Below are 20,154 nucleotides of genomic sequence, written 5' to 3'. Positions count from 1 at the left end.
GGCGCTCATTGTGGTAATTTCGTTTCGGGTGCATGGTCTAGTTGCTCCTGAAGATGAATGTGGCGAGGCTGGTGATTGCGCTGCGCACTATATATTACGCTGCGTAATTGGTTTAACTTTAGGGGGCGCTAAAGCACTTCCCGTTTTGCTCCGCCTTCGAAGGCGGCAAGGGTGTCTGGCGGCCTGTCGGTACGGTCATTTGTGCGGGCGCCGAAGCGTGGCCAGGCCTGGGCAGCGCGCGCTGCAGTTCTTTGCCTTTTTGCAAGATCTAGCAATGACGGTTTTCTTCCGGCCTATCTGATCGTGTGCCTCGGCGACTTCTTTCGCAGCCGCCAGTCCAGATTTGTCGAATTTCGCTGCTGGCTTTAGCACTGTAAGCCCCCCCCCCCCCCCCCCCCCCCCCCCCCGGAAACTACGGAGCCCCAATTCGTCGTTAGGGACTCGATGGCACGCCGCCCGTTCATTCGCCGTCTCGGCGCGTTTTTCGCGCCTGTTTGTCATGCGCCAGTGTGTGTAGCTTTTGCTGAGGGATGGAGAGCGGAGGATTGATCGGTTTATTAAAAACTCGCTCGATTGTTTCTACTCGTCCTGAACAAGTTGAACGGGTCACGAAGGTTCTATGACATTCATTCGCGCCTCTTAGCTATAGGAATGCCTGCCGCGGTAGCCCATGGGGTTGAGCTGATATACGTATGCGCGGGGTCGCGGGATCGCATCCTGGCCGCGGCGGCCGCATTTCCATGGGGGCGAAATAAAGATAACGTTCGTGTACTTGGGTTTAGGGGCTCGTTAAAGAACCTCAGGTGGTCAATATTAATTCGGAACCCACCACTACGTGTCTCATAATCAGAACGTGGTTTTGGCACTTTACCAGCCCAGAATTAATTAAATTAAATTTTAGCTACAGCAGTGACCTGCGCAATCACGGAGGTACCATTGGCGTCAGAAGCTTCCGAGGGACAGGACATGCGAAAAAACTGAACATTTTCGTAGCCTGTGCTCAAAGTTTGAAATTCAGGCTTACAACCTGTACTATGTATACGCGAACAAACCGCTGTTGTGTTGTTTTATTGGCTGCAGAGGCAAGCCTGAGAAATCAAGCTTTCTCGAGGAAACCGTGCCCCGTATAAAATTTCGATGTAGACTTTACATCATCGTGACTTTCGTTTTTCGAAGACTTGTGTGCCTGAATGGCAGTGGCCCCTCTGCATTCGCAAGCGACACTCTTTGGTTGTCTTCATAAGCCATCCTCTTACGGCTCTAAGGATTGTGTGCGCCCCCTGGCGATTCTGGCAGAGCAACGGAGTCGGTAAAGCCGAACGTTTAAGCTCCTTTAGTGGACCACAAGCTGCGTAACACTACTGCGAGACTCTTCCGAGCTGCATGATCATGTTTAGGTCTCTGATCGCCTTCTATGAAAAGGAATACCATTAGTGTTAGCGCTGCTATTAGCGCCGTTCGGTTATTTTCTTGTATTAATCGTATAGGCGGCGCCGCCACGTCGACAGTATTCTAATGCCCCCCCCCCCCCTCTCTTTTTTTTTCTCTTTCTGTCTGTTCCGTCCTTTCTCATAAGACAGGCTTGTAAAACTTTCTTGAATTAGTTCCTCGTCATGGCCGCCAGCAGTTTCAGAAGCCCGGCGCTGCCACGAATTGCGGAAATGCGGCGTCAATCATGCAGGCTCAGTAGTATAACAAAAAGCTGCATATGATGATACTGACAATGCTTTTGTTCAGGAACCACTCTTGGATATCTGCACTTGCCGTGTCAAGTAGTCAGCTAATAGTCAGTTAAAACAAAACAAGTTACACAAACGTGCGCAAACATTAAGGGACGACCAACACGGGGGAGCACACGGTGCACTTTATCGTATACGGAAAAGCGCACTCACTTATTTTCCAGGAAAGATCAGCCATGTTTCGCTGGCGCGCATTACAGAGTTCTTTTCAATATGAAACTTCTTGACTCACGTAAACTGATCAGCATCACGAGATCCTTAAATAATAGTAATTGACAGCGGTATTCATTGGTTATCCGTTAATGGGAGATGCGGATAACGGTGGGGGTATAACTTCGCCCGGAGAACCTCCGTATTCTTCGGAACATTTTTATTTATAGTTGGCGTAATTACCTTCAGTATTTGCAATGAAGTCAAGGGTACTACTTCAGTGTGGTGACTGCAATGTTGGCGCATGCAATTTAGAGCACTGCTGTCTCGAATGGCAACAAAGCAGCACCGGACGACGCCAATGTAGCGCTGTCTTATGCTAAGCCATGTTGCTCTCAATTCCTTCTTAGTTCTATCTCTCTCTATTCAACACTTTATATAAAAGATTTGAAGATAAAGCTTTCGGGGTCTCGTCAGACGTTGTTTTCAGCTGTCCAGCCTGTGTATGCGGGGTGGCCTGAGGTTTACAAATCGTCGTCTTGGCCGCCAGCATGTTGACATTTGTGGGGAAGAAGATGGCCGCTCTATCAAGACGTTACAAAGTGGATCCGACTAGACCGCACTGGCAAGTGAACGATTGTGCGTCGACCGGCGAAAGACGTTCATTTCCCGCATGTAACTGTGTAGGCAAAGAGGTAGGGGGCAAATAGCTGCAGAATGTGAACGAAGCGGGCAGAGAGATTGCGGCCGCAGTAGCGCGTTAGACGGCCGGCCAGACTCCCCCGGCCCCTCCATTACAATCCATTTCCCTGCTCTGTGGCCGAGATGCGACTGTATATGTCAGGAATCCAGAAGAACGTTTTCTTGGCCCTGTGGCTGTGCTGCCCCTGAAAAATGCGCTCCGGGCGCGCGCGAGACACGCATACAGGACAGCCTGATAGATGGCGCTCCTCCAACGGGGCCGTTACGGTTCGCCTCGTTCTTCCCGGCGCGCTGTGCATGATGGACGCGAGCCTGCCGGCGTTGTGGTATTGCGGCGCAGCCCGTTTTATTTTCTCACTGCGTTCGCGATCGTCGCGTGCTTTCCTCGCTGCGCGTTTGTCCGCGCGGCCTCCTTCCGCACAACTGCGTGCGAGGCAGCTCGCCGCCGTAATTGCGCGTCACGACGTCGGTCCGTTAGGACGAGAGCACAGCGCGACGCTATAGTGTCGGACCTACATGGTAATTTTCGAGAATGGTAGCCGCATTTGTTTGTGTGCGCGTGTACCGAAGAAGGGACATGGCCCGAACGGGCAACGCCATTTCCCGCTCTCAGCGCCGCCGTTGCGCGCTCTGTCCCCGCCTTCGCGTACGACGCGCTGCGCTTCTTAAGTGCTCGGACGCCGGCGCTGTGGAATGGAAGCCTGGTGGAGGAAAGTCCCGACACTCCATGGACTCTATAGCTCCGGCCAGCCCTGCCGCGATTGGCGGCTTCGATTCCAAGCCTGACATTTGTCAGTCGGTTTCTGTCTGGTGCTTCTTTACGATGCAGCGATGCCTCAATGAATGCAGTTATATATATATATATATATATATATATATATATATATATATAATATTGCATCCGTGTGACACCAATGTTGCGCAAGCTTGACATAGATGTCATGCATGTAGTAAAAATAGTGGAAAGAGCGCTGAAAAGATTTGCAGTAGAAATGACGTTGAAACATGACCCACGCATGCACATGCAATGTGACGAGGGACAGGCGCATTTGGAATCCGGAAGACTTGTCATGGCGATGCTTCGACCGTATGCACTGCTCGTCCTAATGACTCATGCACTAATTGTCATTGTGAACTCGGCGCGAAAGAAACGAAACACACAGGGCTGGAGAAGTATATACAGTACAGACGCTGATGGTAATTGCCTTGAAAGGCCCCGTCACCTCCGACTGCTACATACGCCGCAATTTTGTTCGTTTTCCGTAAATCTCGGTGACATTCTGCATCAGCTTAACGTGCCTGTTTTGGCCGCCGTTTCGATGAATGCCGCTTCTTCTTCTCCTTTTTTTTTTTTTTTTTTTCAAGTTTTCCTTTGTGATGCCGGATGTGTGGTGAATGCTGATTCTCGTCTGAGCCCCCGTAAATCAAAGTTTGCCCGAGATATTTGGCCGCGATTACGCGTTCCGCGCGCGATGCCGCTGACTTCTTTGTCCTTTCTTCCGCAGCGCTCTCCGCAATTTTCCGTTCCATGCTGGCACGGTTAATTTAGAGATATATGGGCCTGCCGTCTTCTCCCGCATACCTGAGGTCACGCAGTTTCAGCTTTTCGCGAGGAGGGGAGAAAGGCGCCCCGCACCGCGCTTGCATCGTACTACATTGAAGACAAGAATTTGGCTCTTGGCGTGCGAGCCTTCTTGATCCGCGCATGACTGCCTAATTGCACCCGGGTGGCTTTGGCATGCGAGCCCGGCTGAGCGCAGCGCTGTCTGCATGTGGGATGAGCGGCGATTGCCGGTCACGGGCGAAAGTGGCCGGCGCGCGGACAACGTCGAGCGACCCGCGGTCCGGCACGGCTGGATTAATCGAGGAAATGGCGGCGCCCTATTGCTCATTAAGGCCTGACGCCGATGGCTCATGAATAAGCCATGAGCCGAGTGTCCGCTGCGCGCCGATTCCCTCGGCGGCCTCGTCGCTTGCCTCGTCGAGCGACGGCATGCACGCCTCCGGTGTGTCCCCTGGACGGTGGCGCGCCGCACTCGAAGGACCAGTCATTTGCCCCGAGTAAGTCTCGAGTGCGGAACTTACGGGCTTCACCTTGCAGGCGTCACCATGTCAATAAGGTCAAACTAGCTAGCGCAAAACACGCGGGACACAGAGAAGACATGGACAGGTTTCGCGCTATAGTTTAATTTTTGGATGAATGATATACCAACTAGCCCAGACATCTACAATTCTGGACGTCACCGTATCACAGGAGCTGTTGATGAACAAGACGCAATGCAGTACGGGCCAAGCGCAATCGACAGCTGGGTTGCAGAGATGCGTGGTCGCGTCGCCCGGCCTCCTGCATACAAAAAACGGAAAACGCTACACACGTCGAACTTTCCACGATGACGCGAGGAGCCGCGCATCCTCGGGAGTTGATTCATTTTATAGAAGGCATTCTATAAACATTGCCGCCTTATCCCCAAGAACGAACGGAACGTTCCGTACGTTACTTCATAGCCGTTGCACTTGTAGAGAGAGAAAGAGATTTAATAAAAGAAATTCGGAGAAAGGACATGAGTGAAACAGCTGAAAAAATGTCTGGTGGTCTACAAGAGGCCGATCACATGCGTGGAATAACGACACGGTATCAAGCTCTGTGCCATCCACAATATCGGAAACTACAAGTCGTCTATAGGCAGTGAAAGTGCAAAAAGGAAGAAAGAAAAGTAATTATGAGCTATACTACGCGCAAACAATGCTACCATGCAAGTTGCTGACCATATCTGTGAGCAGGAACGATGGAGAGCCTATTTGTAGCCCTCCCTGGCAGACTCGGCTCTCGCGCTTACTGGGAGTGTGTACAGAGCTCGCAAAAAACCTCACCTCCTATCCTCAGTTAGATGCTCAATTAGGCATTTTGGGTGAATGACCTTTTATGTTCCGTGAGACACGGCTGCAACATCAAGACAGCAGCAGAATCGCCCTACCCTTGTCTGATAATCTGCTGACCTGGATGTCGCGCTTCGTATCCCCATTTGGCGGAGGACGAGAAGTGCGTGAGCCTTCATATAAAATATGCTGTTTCGAGCTGATAGATTTAATCTTCTTTGTTTTTTTCTTTATGCGATTAGCATTCTCAGTGTACTTGACGCACTTTCCGGGGACTGACTATACATGCAGGAACTGTTTTATCGCCAACTTGCGGGTGTGTACCACTATATAGGTATACGTGGCTCTCTTTGAGGCCAACTTGGGTAACTGAGCATGTGGTACTTGTGGCGCACTTCAGTGTCAAAGATGATCATTTGAAATTTATCCGGTGCCCGGCGGAATCGAATCCGCTCCAAGCGCGGACTATAGTGTACAGTGGCAAAGCGCAAAATAGAACCCCGGCTGCATACACGTTTCGGCATTGGCAATGTCAGTGTATTGCTTCAATGCTAATCGCATTAACGTCAACATTCATGGGTTCTGCCGGAATATATCGTTTTAGTTTTTCGTGGGCTCGCGGCTATAGGTTGAACGCATATAAATAATAGCTTGTGGTTTTCCTTTGTTCATTACATCGTGGTCAGAAGCCGAACCTACGATGCCGGGTTGATTACAAGAAGCCTCTGGCTTCCGTGTGCTTGTTAGATGCTCTTCGAGGAACGGACGTTGCTTGCAGTCTAGTCGAAAACAACTGTGGCCGCAGCCTCAGGTCGTGTAAGCGCTCTCGCTAACCATTGCTACAGGCGAACGACAAAAGAAGCGCGGATATAGTGACACAGCGGACGACCACGCGATTTCTGCGACGGGGACGACATGGTGGGAATCCGTGCCGCGTGTTTGTGTTTCATGGGTCTGCGCGTGCCAGAGCGAGCACACCCGTGGTGGCCGTTAACCGCCCCCGTAGCGTTAGCGCCGTGCGCGCTTACCTTGGCTATATTGACGGACGGGTCAGGGAGGAAAAGGCAACTTAACGACCGCGCACCCCCGCGCCGCCCTAGTCGTTAAAACCCGGATGGTCCACGTTGGTCCGCTGGCATCGTTGCGGTCGCGTGTACTTTCTCCCTCGCCAGAACGTCTCCATTCCGTTTCCTCGTGCCGATGACAGTTCCCCGGGCCACGTTCCATTAACGGTTGCTATCTGTGCGGTAATGGACTACGACAGGCTGTGGTTGTGCACGCCGAGGAAGAGCGCGTCCGACTGCGAGGCTTGTGCTGCGCGTGTACACGTGGTCTTTCCTCCGCGCCTCACAGGCAGGAAAGTGCGTCCAGTAGCGAAAACAGAGAGCGCTGATGGTGCCTTTCTTGCGCGACGCTGCTGAGCGCGCGCTTTTCTTCCGCTTCCCATCTGCGCCCGCGGCCGCGTGGCATCCGGTGTCGCACCCTTTTCAGATCGCTTGAAAGGTGCCACCACGCTCTACGGGGCGAAGCTGTCAGTTGCATGCGTAATTTCTGTTTGCACCGCACTTTGCCGCGATCAAAGGAGGAGGGCGCCGCGATTCTGACGCATCCATCTCGCTCTGTCGTGCTCCGGAAGCGCCGCAGGCATTGATCCGGGCCGCCCTTGTTCGCCTCCTTTTTTTCGACAGTTGCTGTGAGTCGCGGCGGAAAAGTCTAGCTAACAGCGAAAGCGACTGCGCCGGAAAAAAAATAATAATAATAATGCGAGCATTCAACTTTGGTGTAGCTGTGTGCTGCGTTGTACCAACGGGCAGCAGCTTACGGGGATGGCCCCTCTGTTGTGACGGGCGTTTTCTATTTTTCGTCGGAACGCATGTCGGCCCGCGGGAGAGCTCACCGTGACGCCGACGGCGGCCTACATTGGGCGCGCATCCGTGCCGTGCCGCTGTTCTCTCAGCGCGCATCCGGTTTGCGTGCTCGGGCACTTCGGAGGCGCCGCGTCCGAAACTCGGACACGCCGCACGCTTTCACACTCTGTGGAGGATGGGGCTCGCATGTGTGCCGTCGCCATGGCATTGCACTTTTTTTTGTGCTCGCTGCTCTATGGAAGTTCACGGAAACGTGGCCGAAATAACGTTTAGGCGACACTCTTGTCTGCTTCGCAAACCACCACTGGAGCGGAGCGGTGGTGGTTTACTCTTCTGGTGAAAATGAACCGACAGACCACATTCCATTCATTTGCACTAGAGGCTGATGGGCCGCGATGGGGTGTTCCATCGATAGCCGATCCAAGTATCGTTACACGTTTCCCTTCACTTGTGCTAGCTTACGTCACGTCAGTATATATAACTCCGATTTCTTTTCGCGTTATGAATTTTGATCCCTTCGTTGCACATTCCTTAAGCCTCGGCAGTTAGAACACAGGGCCTTCGTGATTTAGTCTTCGAGAAAATTCTTCAACGCAGCTGTCAAAGCAGCAAAAATAAAGCTTTCGATCCCGGTCTTTTTGCACATATCTACTACTGTTATAGTGTCATTAGAAGGCACGTCGTTGGGATCATTTGGCGCTGTAAAACATTAAGAGCTTCAACTCTCTCGTTCAAAGGCGCAACTCTTTTTTTTTCTCTTTTTTTTTTGCGAGGTAGGAATGCAATCTTCGCACGACTGCAAGGAACTTCGGAAATAATGGAGGCAATGAGGAAAGTTGTTCCAGCAGGAAGAAATTATCGGGAGATCATCTGTCCTTTCGGTACGGCTGGAAGAATTCCTTGTCGCTTTGGTGACAGTCCGTTAGAATAACAAGCAGCTACTGTGCAGCATAAGTCTTTGTGTGAGACAGTGTAGCGAAATCCATGCAGTGATTGGACTTCTGTCGCACCTTTCAGAGATGTAACCGAAAAAAGTACATGGCATGCAAGCGCTTGCCGGGTGCTCTGCTATCAGATGGCGATGCCAGTCTACGAGTATATATACTGCCGTATATACATACTCTCCGAGTATATATATATATATATATATATATATATATATATATATATATAGCCGGCAAAACGCAACCTTGGTGCTGGATGTGCGCGCTGCCGAAGCACCTGTGACATGTCAGCACAAACTATGAATGTGCCGACAAAGCTGCCCGTGAAGCACATGACGAATATGAAAGAATCCCAATCCCATTGTCAAGAACGGATGCAGCGCGGCACCTCAGCAGTCTTGCCCATACTATAACTCTAAGAAAATGGCATACACCAGAGTTTACCAACCGGCGCCTATATGCCATGGACCCACAGATGCAATTACGACTTTTACCCGGTTTTAAACGACATGAAGAAACCTTACTGTGCCGCCTGCGATTAGGAGTTTCTTTTACGAACTCCTGTTCATTCCTAATTGGAATGGCGGACAGTGCCAACTGCAGCACATGTGGTGTTGAGGAAACCACCAGACATCTCTTATGTGACTGCCCTAGATACGAAGAAGAGAGGATTGCCCTTCGGACTGCTTTGGGGCACTTAGACGACAGGCCTTTTACGGAGGAGATCTTGGGCCCGTGGCCTAGTGCGTCTTCTATGTACAGGGCTACAAAGGCGCTGCTGCGCTTTTTGAAGTGCACAAGCCTGCATCACCGCCTGTGACGAAACTTAGCGATGAACGCTTGACTGTAAATGTGAAAGGTGTGAACTGTGAACTTCTCTCTTCCTTCTCCTCTTTCAATCCCTTCTCCCCCTTCCCCAGTGCAGGGTAGCCTACCGGGCTCAGCCTGGACCTCCCTGCCTTTCCCTTATGACTTCTCTCTCTCTCTATGTTTAGGTATGGAAACTATGGTAGGTATGGTAGGGTTTGGAGGACCTCTTGCGTGTGCAGATGTGTAACGTTGTAAATAAGCGAAAGTGAAAATTACCGGTAAAACAAAGCTCAGTATCCCGCAGTAAATCGTGCGGGCTTTTTTTTTCTTCTTGGTACTGTATGGAATATGACAAGTTAAAAGCACTTCTGCACTCAAATTATGAAATGCTCAATCTTTAGTCCTCCCCTAATCGGGCCGTCGTCTCGCTCCCGAAAGCGATGTCAGGCCCCTCGATGTTCAGCTGTTCGAACTTGAGTGCAGTGCACTACCTCTAGCGGGCATTGGGTGCATGACGAGCGCTAAGGCACAGGGAAATGGCTCTCAATTTCGTGCGGTGCTATACCGTTCCGTGTGCAAACACGCAGTTCCACGCAGGTGCAATCATCATTGTGAGAGAGTAAAGCGTGGTGCAGGCGAAAATAAACGGATAGTTTATAACGATTAAGTCGTGTGTGTTGTTTTATTTCAAGAACGTTCTCTACGTGAGGTTTGCGTATCCCGCGCTCGAATAAGCTCACTTAACATTCAAGAAAAAGACTGATTCCAGGCTGTATGCAAGGGCGGCATGGGAATTTCTGCGCTGATGCCGTTCACCGAAAATCGCGACGCAGATAACATAAGAGTTATGGACATATGTTGCTAGGTTCTTTAACGAACAGCTACTATGGTAAGGCTAGATAAAATAACGAACCCGGCGAGCCCCTTGCGTATTGCAAGGATTGACTTCAAACCTCGTAGCATGTAATAATGCGCAGTAGTTTTGATGTGGACGCATCAAGTGGCCCATTGAGCGAAAAAGCCGGCGTCTGTCATCTGGAGCAGCGAAACGTCACCTAAATTCCTATTGGCTGCGACGCCACATCACGCGCGCGTCTCGACGGAGCAGAGTGGGTGAAAGAGGACGCCTGCTTCCCCGATAGCGTGCCAGGTGTTGCGTGAGGGCATCACCGCGACGCCACGTCACCTTCGCTCTCGGAACCCTGTGCTGTCCGCGCGTTCCTTGTCCGCGCAACCTCGCGCTGGCGTTCTAACTTCGCCTCGGTAATCGCTATAAAAAATTAATGTATAATAGAACAGAATAAATTCGAAAGGAAAAACGTTGGCGGTAGTGGCTTTTAAACCTACGATCCCACACTCAGAAGCCGAGTGTCTTACCCACTGGGCCAAACGCCAAGCGTCTCAACGCGCTCGCTTCCGCGCGACGAGTTCATAACTTGAAGGACCGCTAAGCTGCGTTCAATTGGACATTAATGATTTCGCATTCACAACGCATTCGAAGTGCTCAGGTGTCCACGGATTTTTTATTGCGATAGCAATTATATGGACACTCAAAAGCAGATTTCTGCCGTCGGCGTCGCCGTCGCCGTGAGGTTCCGTATGACGTCATTTGGAGAAGAAATATTCGCCGCGCGCCGAACGCTGTATGTGCTAGTGAAAGGGCGCGAGGGACGCGTCTTTCACGGGGAGTGAACGCACGGCGGAGAACAAACGCGCGTTCTGCGCCGTGCTCGCTTAAGGGCAGCGCAGGCCGCACACTGGCGTCGACTACAAACTCGGACTGCCCCATACCCCTTGCTGCTACATGCACGATACCCAGACCAACTCTCCTCCTCATGCAAACTTTGCAGTAAACCAGGAGACTTCCTACACACCCTCCTCACATGCCCCACCTTCCCTCATCCCCCATCACAGACCGTGGCGGAGTCTTACTGGGAGACTCTTTTGACCTGCACTTCCCCTCAAGACCAGTGCTGGATCATCTCCAGTGCTATGAGAAGGATTGCGCTCCAAGGGCTCTCCTTCGCTTTGTAAGGGTGCGTCCTCACAGTAAGGGAGCACCCAAGTGCCATGTAGGGGTCTTCGCCCCCACCATCAATGGCAATAAAAGTTTCTACCACCACCACCGCTTAAGGGCTGCAGAAGTAGGCGTCTCTGTTCTCCTTCACAATCACCATGTATGTAGAGCAAACGCGCCTTCTTCCGACGAGCGAGAGGCCGTGGGGGAGGGCGAGGGAAGAGAGGCGACGTTTAGCTGCGGCACGCAGTGCCTATTTATATCAGAGGCTCCGGCAACAGTCACCAACGCCGCACGCATTTTGAGCGAACGCAGGCAAAACGCCGATGGCGTCGACAACAGTTCTGCGTGTTGCCGATGCTGCTGCATGTCCAAGTTTATACAGCTGATAAAGCTAATATCATTACTCCGTATAGCTCTCTACAAGTTTGCTATCGCAATTGATGCTTCGCCTTTCAGGTGAAACTGCGACAACTTTTTCATAACATGACAACTGAAGCGCGCGTGCCTATACGAAACACGACAAACGGCCTTACGTCATCGCAGCAACCAGCACCTCAGCAATGTTGCAGCATCGCGGGACGATGCGAGCGCCGCGTGTCACTTTTTATATAGTCGTCCCTCCGAAACCAATTGGAAACAATACATAAGTATTTCTTGCAAATAACTGAATGTTGTGTATTGTATTCGTCGAACAAGTTTTCTACGGTTGTCTTAGGGAAAGCGGCACGAGTCATTTAACTAGCATCATCAAGGTAACGGTACCAGTAACCCTCGAAGAGATCCATCACGCGGAATAACAGGTTCGGCCGAGTACTTGCGTTTACTGTGGGGGCATCCGCATCAGTCATAGGCGTCTAGCGCTATGCTGAAAGGTGAAGTTACCAACAAATGGAGAAAGCAAGTTGCTACCTTTTTACTTGGTACATTGTGAATGTAGCAACCGCCGCGCCACGTCGTCAGTTCGAGGGTGAACCACCGCATGCGCAGAGAGCGCCGTCGAGTGCGCACCTGTGGCGGCTTTAGGAGAGAGCGGGGCGAGACCCGGTCGCGTCCGCCGGCCCGAATCAATATAGCACCCGGAAGAAAGTTTGCGCCGCATTCATTGTACTGTGACAGCGTTCGGTCACCGCTACGTCGCCTTTCGGCACGGCCTTCCTTCCGCGCGTGTGGCGCACATCGCAGCTGATGGCCCGTGTCACGCCTCTTCTCGCTGCTGCTGTGGCCTTTGCCGCGAGCCCAAGTATTGGGCAGCCTGGAGCGGTTCACCTCCGCGAAAGGTGGTGGGCAGGGACGGCGACAGTGGAATGCGGGGCGCTGCAGCGTCGGCTGTTGGCTTCTAAACTCCTTCTGTGCAGACGTATTTCTTTCTCGGGATATTCAGTTATACCTTAAGAACTCGCATGTGATAAAAATACGGCGAGAAGATGGAACCTTTACGAACGCCAGCATACCGCGCTATGGTGCGCGCACTACTGCTTCACGTTGTGCCTAAAAAGAAAGCCACAAGACGTGTTCCCATATTCAGCACAGTGATGAGATACGGAAGTCATTTTTAGGCTCATAATACAAAAGTAGCCAACTTTTTTTGTAGAGTTGTTCCTATACCAAGCCACGGCCTACACAGTGCATCAGCAACGGATGTGATCAAAACTCTTGTTTTACTATATTTGTGACTGGCGCCAGTCTTTCAGGTTCTGTATTCTACACCTATAGTGATTGTTTAATCAGATGACGACAACTTCGAGAATCTGGATCCGCAATCCAGCCGCCACTACGCTCTCGCGTGCTGCAACGTGCGATTTGTGTTTGGCGCTGGAAGCGACTTGTGGAACGTTCCAGCAGTCGTTTCCATCGGCGCGACCATTTTCTATGCAAATTGTTCCAAGTTTGAGCAGCTATGCACGCAGCACGCAGTTTTTTTCTTTCGCCCCGCCCCAAAAATAGATAAGACCTTGCTTCGCTCGTCTTCTTTCGGCGCTGGCGCTTTCTGTAGTTGGCTATTTAGATCAGAAATTTCCTCTCCGTGTCCCGCTGTTTTCTTTCCTTGCCACGGCGGCGTCTTTCCGCGGTCAATTTAATGGGAAGCGACGCTACTGCGGGGAGGAGGCCTAACGGGAATTTGAGCGCGTGCGCTTTTCGCGTGGCCGATCGCGGCTCCGATTTCGTGCGCTTTTCTCGCACCACGCGAGCTTCGTCCCCTGCCCGTCCCGGCTTGAACAGGCTCGTTTTTCTTCCAGCCTGCCGTCGGAAAGCGCCATTCGGGGGTGGGGGGGTATTGTCTTTCGAAACGTTTGTGTCTGTGCGTGTGTGTGTCTGTGTGTGTGTGTGTGTACGCGCGCGCTGCCTTCAAAAGTTGGTTGCGGTAACGGGGCTTTGTTTGCCGAGCGCTTAATAAAAACCGTCTTCCGTGGGGGTGGCGGTGCGAGGTGCTGTCTGTACTGTGCTGCCTTTATTGATTCTCTGTGCGGCCTTTCTATTTCCCCCGGGCCGCATCCTCCGCGCTTTTCGCTTTTCATTCAAATTAAGCCGTGTTCTTGGGTTTTGCGTCGCTATAGTCTTTCGTATCCTGTAACCTCTATTGTCGCCCAGCCGGCTGCCATTGTTAGCTCTCCATCGTTGTGTGTGCTCGGAGGCACTTTTTAGTACTAGGCTGCGGTTTAGCTCACTGCGGGCAATAATGGCAGTGTTAACTCAGTTTAAGTTGATACATATATCAAAAATCAAAGTTGTGTGGCGCAGCACCGGGTGAAGATGTTAGGCTTGCCTTTGCAAATGTCTCGCATTTCGCTACAGCTTTTTAATACCCTTCAGAACAGTGTCCCTCCGCCAGGCCGACCCCGCTTCCCCTTTCCTGTGAAATTCATTGCCTTCCTGCCGTTACAGCCCTTGTCGTTACATGGCCACATCAAGTATAGGCCTTGGCTGCCATGCACGTCTGAGACAGCGACCACGGCTCGAACATTGTTAGCTTATTGTATGTCACATCCGTCTAAGCATCCTCAATTCAGCTGCCTGCAGCGTCTGGATGGAATCAAACATTTACCATATTGTCGAATCGGGATAAACTGACCTGCGGGGCCTTGCTGCCCCCTGTCTGGCGCACGTTATCTTTCAGCTTGAATGGTTTAACGTTGCGCAGCTCCAATACTAGCCTGCTGTCAGCCAGTGCACCATGGTCGATCTTCGGGAAAAATTGGCGTCGCTTGACTGCATTCTTGGTGGGCTCCAGATTGTGCTGCGATGGAACGCCACGTAATCAGATCGGCTTGGGCGAGCAGCTGCTGACTTGATTTGACAACCCAGCGTGGTGCGAGCCCATGAAAACGGCTTGCATTCTACGAGAAATGCCACTTACAGGAACGCTGGATGAGCGAGCGGTGTGACGGCGTCCTTGTTTCTTTTTTGCGTTTTGGAACAAAATGCGGTGTGTTTCTTCCTTGCGCTATTGCGGCTTTTTCACCGCTATTCCACTTCCTCTGGTGCGCCATGAGGCTGCTTTCTTGCCTTTTGGTCTCTGCGACTGTTGTCAGGCTGTAGCGTCAAGCTTACGGAAAAGGGGTGCACCTCTTTTCCAAAGATAGCCCTTAGCTCCCTCCTGCACTTTTAAAGGGACGCACTTAGCTGATTTCCTTCTTATTGCGGGCCACCTTATCGACGTGCAACACCCCCCCTTCTAATCATCCTTTTTTTTTTCCAAATAAAGTTTATTTTTTGCTCTCACCGACGCTCTATCAAACGTGTCCCCTACAAGAATTTAAAAGTATAACAGCGCGACTTCGTGAACAAGGACAAAGCCCAAGAACAGACAAGGGCAAGCGCGGACTTTCATCTGGAAATCTTTATATTAAACGAAAGATATGCACATGTTGCGGAATGCGAACAAGCAACGAAGGAAAGAGTGAGGCAAACCGCATTTCAATTAGACTTAACAATTACATAAAAATGATTGGTGCTGAAATGGAGCATGAAATGGACATGAAACAGGTCATTTTTATTTGTCTTATTGGAACAAGCAATTTGACGTTGCTGTAAACTGTTCCACACTGGAATCGTTTGTGAAATGTATCGAATACACGGAAGAATTCTAATCTTGTGTATTTTGTGTATTCTTATGTGCACAATTGTTACAAACTTTCCTGAAATTTGTTTTACTGTTAACGTACTGATTGTGTAAACCACTCCTGCATGGGCCCGGAAAGGGCCTGCAGTATCCGTGAATAAAAATAAAATTTTCGTCTTTAGTGGCGCGAGAAAAGTTATGCTGTACCGAAGAAGGTGAGGACGAGTCCCGGTGCTCTTTTGACATTCGCATAAATGCGTTTCCGGTTTCTACTGTGTCACTCCCGTTCCATCGACCTCTTTGGGATCGGGCAGTCAGCGCAATTTGAGTAGCTTTCAGGTGACGGCCAGTTTCCCGTCATCGCTTAAACAATGGCTGCAAACCCCCCTCCCCCGTGTGTGCGCCGTTCCGCTGAGCCCGGGGCGAAGAGCGCAGTCAGTGTGCAATTCAACGCGTGTCGCGTATAAGGAGGCGGTCGCTTCAGTCTCAATTATTTTTTTTTCGGTTTTCTTTCGGTTTTCCAAAGGCAAACTGCGGAAGCGAGACAGACGAAAATCACCATGGCACGATCTACTATTTTTACTTTAACGTGCGATGTGGTGTGTTCTCAGTGACTTGTCCTCAATTGTTTGCCGCTTTCGAACGCGAACGTCAGCGCCTTCGTCTTCTTCAGTGTATTTTCGTCCTCCCGTGCATACACAATGGCGGATTGTCGTGCACGTGTCATTCATTGGAATTTGCTTCCTCAATCCGGCGTCTTGTTTCTCTGTCACGAGCACGGTGGGAAGTAGTGTTTCGGTACCGTTGCGAGCTAACGCCATGCGCAGGTTTCTTTTGTCGAAGAATATATGCGAGTAATGGCTACTAATACTCTCCACACTTCTTTAATACTCGACTTGTGACAGCGAGCTTTGCATTTGGGTCATATCGTGCAGCCTCCGTAGCTTTCCTGTATTTGTTTGATCTGTTTTCTGTGCAGCCTGTCGAACTTCTTGCTTAGTTCATGAAAAATTACTTGGATATTTCTCTCTCACCCTTTGGTTCTACCTTGCTTTCCTTTCGGAAGGAACGAACGGGATTTGAAAGCTGCCCTTGTGTTTGAGTGATTCTAGCCGCGTCAGGTTACTATTTTATAATAACTTCACCAGTACTCTCGCGTTTCTATACACTATGCGTTAAACGTTCGTGCTTTGTGCCTATTGTTTTGCCAACCAATGAAAACACGCATCTACACCGTATGCATTTGCAGCACCTCCACGGTGTAATGAAGTTCTTGAGGGCCTAAACGGCTGCCACTTGCCGTTGTCGTATGACGCTGATGACGTCGCCCTGCGAACTGCCTTTTTAAAGAAAGCGAAAAAGAGGCGTTGACGAGCGTGTCGAGAGTCACAGGGACGGCGTCATTACGTCACGGAGGACGGGACGGAAGTGCGAGGTGAAACCGAGAAGCGAAGTGATTCCCGCGTGACTCACGCGAGCTGTGCTCGTGAATCGCGGAGCGCGCGCGTGACAGCAGAGTACGGGAACGTCGTCGGCTGCGGAAAGTGAGCTCAGCCGGCACACATTCCGCGGCCAGTGTGCCCGCGCCACGCCTGTGCAGGACCAAGTTGTTTTCGCATCCTTCCCACTTCCCTTGGTGTCAGCTGTGACAGTCTTGGCCCAAGTTTCAAGCATATTTTGTACCCTGACGTGTAAACGTGTGCACCCTGACGTGAGCTTAACGCGACAACGGATGCTTCATAGTGCTTTTACCAAAAGTGTCTGGCTGTTTTCGCAACCCGGTATTCAGTTTTTAATCTCGTCCTAATAGCGATTTTCAGTACAGTCGGAAGGTGCGTCCTCTTGTTAGTCCTTTCTTTCTTTCTTTTTTTCTGAGTGCAGCGATCGCAAATCGAGTCCGCAATTCGGTGCTCAAATGCTCTGCTCAATCACTTAGGCCTGTACTTTTTCCGGCCATGGTGCGTTGTAGTTTCCCCAGGGAGAGCGAGAGAAAGCCGGGAGAGTAAAGACAGGGAGGTCAACCAGATGAGTGTCCGGCTTGCAACCCTATGCACTGGGGGGTAAGGGAAAGGGGAAATAGAAAGAACAGAGCGAACAATACAGGCACGCGGTGTGATGCGCAGGAGGACTGGGACCGATGCACTTCAAGACAAGGAAATCGTGGTTAGTGAGCCTGCTTACAACTAATCGAAGCGGTTTAGCCTTTTTCCAAACGGCAATCGCGCTTTCGACGTTATGGGATCTGTCATAACCGGTCAAGGTGGGACTCGTCGGTAGTTGCGCTCATTGGCTCAAGTGTGCAAGTAGAGAAGGCGTCATCGTACATGTATGTTGGTCTGGTTATAGCTCCACGTTCGCTGCACTGTGCCTGCTAATGGGTCGCGCCGTCAGCCAGCGTTCCCCTCTCGAGAGTAAGCGGCCGCGCGGTCTGCGTGCGATCTTCGGTCGCGCGGCATCAGCTCTGGGATAGCCCGCGCTGTGCTCTCGTCGCCAGGAGCCCGGCGTTTAGGGCCCGCACATGTCTGGCCCAGCCGGTCATCACCGCGGCCGAGCGGCGTTCCAAATGACTGCGGCGTCGGCGACGCTGCTTGGCTGGCTTGGCGGCGACGGGTCGATCAGGCGCGCTCCCCTCAGCTCGGGGGCCGGACGTGATTGCCCGACGAGGCCGCGCCGAAGTCTATCGCGCGCGCACGCGGCGTTCCGTGCGCTTGATAAACGAGCGACGCGGAAATGAACCGCGCGCCACTGGGCCACGACGCGCGCGCCTTAGGAAGCGGCGGTCGCCATCGATTGTGGTGGACGGCCACGCTCGCGCAGCTGTTCTCGACTTAAAGTGTACGCGGCTTGTGCAGCCGATTCCTACGACGTTCTACCTGTGCGTTTCACCCGGAGGCGAACGTGGGAAAGAAAGTTGGCACATAATTACGCGCAAATTAAACCATTTGAAAGCGTCTTGTGAGCGACGCTCGGGCGGAGCTATTGTCGGCCTTGATCGCCAGGCTAAACCCGCCTGTTGCTACAATTCACCACCACATCTTTGCGCGTCTCTATATAGTTTGCACCGCTTAGTCGTATTTCACGAGAATGGGAGGCCGCATGAGAGCTTCACAGTGAACTGTGTTTAGGACATGCTTTGTTCGTGTTAGTTCCAATTGTTTGCCTATTTCGAATAACGAATTAGATGTCCCGCAATTCGGTTCGCAACTGCAGGGTAGAATCGCTCCTCCAATGGAAATCGATTAGCTGCATGGATCGGATAGCCACTTCTCAAAAAAATTTAAAATATATTGGTGAACGATAACGTTCTGGGGAATGAGTAACATGTGAATATGGAGCAGTTGTTACAGATTTTCTAAACTGAAGGAAAGTCAAGTGTAACCTGACATCGTTTTCTCCAGGGCGTCCCAGGAAACAGTACCATCAAGTACTTAGCTAACAAATGATGGCATCTTTGGCTGTGTAGGTTTCGATCGTGGCTTGCTACTCCGGTTGCTTTAATTTCTTGATTGTACATTTTTTACATGTGGTTTAATAATAATAATAATAATAATAATAATAATAATAATAATAATAATAATAATAGCTAGAAAGAGGAGCGATTGAGGGAACGGATTTGAGTCAAGTCACTCAATGTTGTAATGAATTTGTCTGTCCCGTCTGCCTTCGCCCTTCGCCACTGTCTTTACGAGCTTGGTTCCACCGCATCTCTACAACTTCCGCTCGTATTTGCTGCCGACTGCGCCAAGCCTCTCCACTTCCGAGGTCAAACGCCTTCTGGAGTGCTGATTGAGGACAGAATTCGCCCATCCAAGCCTTTTTTCTGTATTGTGCTTTTTTTTTTACCATTAGGCCCCAGTCAGAGCAATCGCAGTGCGGTATCAGACTGTAGCTTATGGGGTCTGGCTGTATCGTTTTATTTCTTGTTCCTGACTTTGTCGGGAACGTCATAACTGAAAAGTATAGCACATGACAGAACAGACGTTCTTTTGTTATTCCTGCTGCTTAACGTAATTCCTTTCGTACGTAAGTGCACGTAAGTTTCTTTACCTCTTTAACGGCTATACGGTGGGTACTCTGTGATTTGTGCTTACCTCTCAACGATCGACAGAGAGAAAAAAAAATTCCGGTGTCCGCTGCACCCTGGTGATATAGGAGGATCAATTTTTCACGGTACAATTTAAGGCGAGCAACACTAACTTAATGAGATTTGCGAGAAACGTTGGCAGTGAACGGACAGAATTAAGGGCAAAATTTAATATTTTTCAATTTCTCGCCCGAACCGCAGCGCTGGTATGGAAGTACAACGTCATGTGTTTTATGTACTTAGTACTTCCGCATATCTCGGCCGTTTCTCGCTAGGTCTCTGAGCCTTTGCTTCCATTAGAATTTAATGCAATCCTGTATAAATCCTGATGACGTTACGAAAAGCTGGCGCACTAACTTTAAGCCCATTTTTCGTTTTTTAAGAGAGTATTTTCTGTCCTACTAAGACACCGCTTACGGTAAAACTGACGTTTCTGATTATTTCGCAGATTTTACTCAACTTTCACATTTCTATTTACAACCCCTCTAAATTGAGAGAAGCTGCAAATGGACTGCGTGATGTTTGTTCGCGACACAATCTGCGGCAAGCAAGTGCAATTGTAATGATGTTTCATCGACAAGCATCCACACATTTTGCGAGGCGAAAATGCCGATCTTCAACCGTGCAATGTAAGTGCATCTAAAATAACGTAGCATTTATAACATGCATTAGGCTTTTAACTGTTCCATTACGGTTAAAACAGGTAGCGTACAATGTGTGTCCAGCTACCCCAAAACCCCCGCTACAATGTCGGAAGCGTGCGATAACACCGTGTGCGCACCTGATTCCTTCGTATACGAGTGTGTTCTATAGTCCTTGCCAAGGCACTGAAAAATTTGGAGCCCGAATATCGAAATGTCTCCTCGATTGGACGCCACATTAACACTACATTTGAACAAA

General features: G+C 50.5%; 1 protein-coding gene across 6 annotated transcripts in view; it reads left to right on the top strand.

Moving 5' to 3' along the window:
* The window catches only part of LOC119456666 (low-density lipoprotein receptor-related protein 2-like), a 224,366-nt gene that overhangs the window by 61,335 nt on the left and 142,877 nt on the right, over positions 1 to 20,154 (top strand). The window contains exon 1 of one of the 6 annotated variants that reach the window (XM_049664843.1): positions 14,240 to 15,008. The exons of the other annotated variants lie outside the window; for them this stretch is intronic. Coding sequence (XP_049520800.1) covers positions 14,984 to 15,008 — 25 coding nt within the window. The 5' untranslated portion in view covers positions 14,240 to 14,983. Of the gene's footprint in view, positions 1 to 14,239; positions 15,009 to 20,154 lie in introns of those variants that run through there. 6 annotated transcript variants of the gene reach the window in all.

The sequence above is a fragment of the Dermacentor silvarum genome, chromosome 1 (assembly GCF_013339745.2).
Source record: "Dermacentor silvarum isolate Dsil-2018 chromosome 1, BIME_Dsil_1.4, whole genome shotgun sequence".
Classification (NCBI taxonomy): Eukaryota; Metazoa; Arthropoda; class Arachnida; order Ixodida; family Ixodidae; genus Dermacentor; species Dermacentor silvarum.
This window is presented reverse-complemented; position numbering and strand designations above follow the sequence as displayed.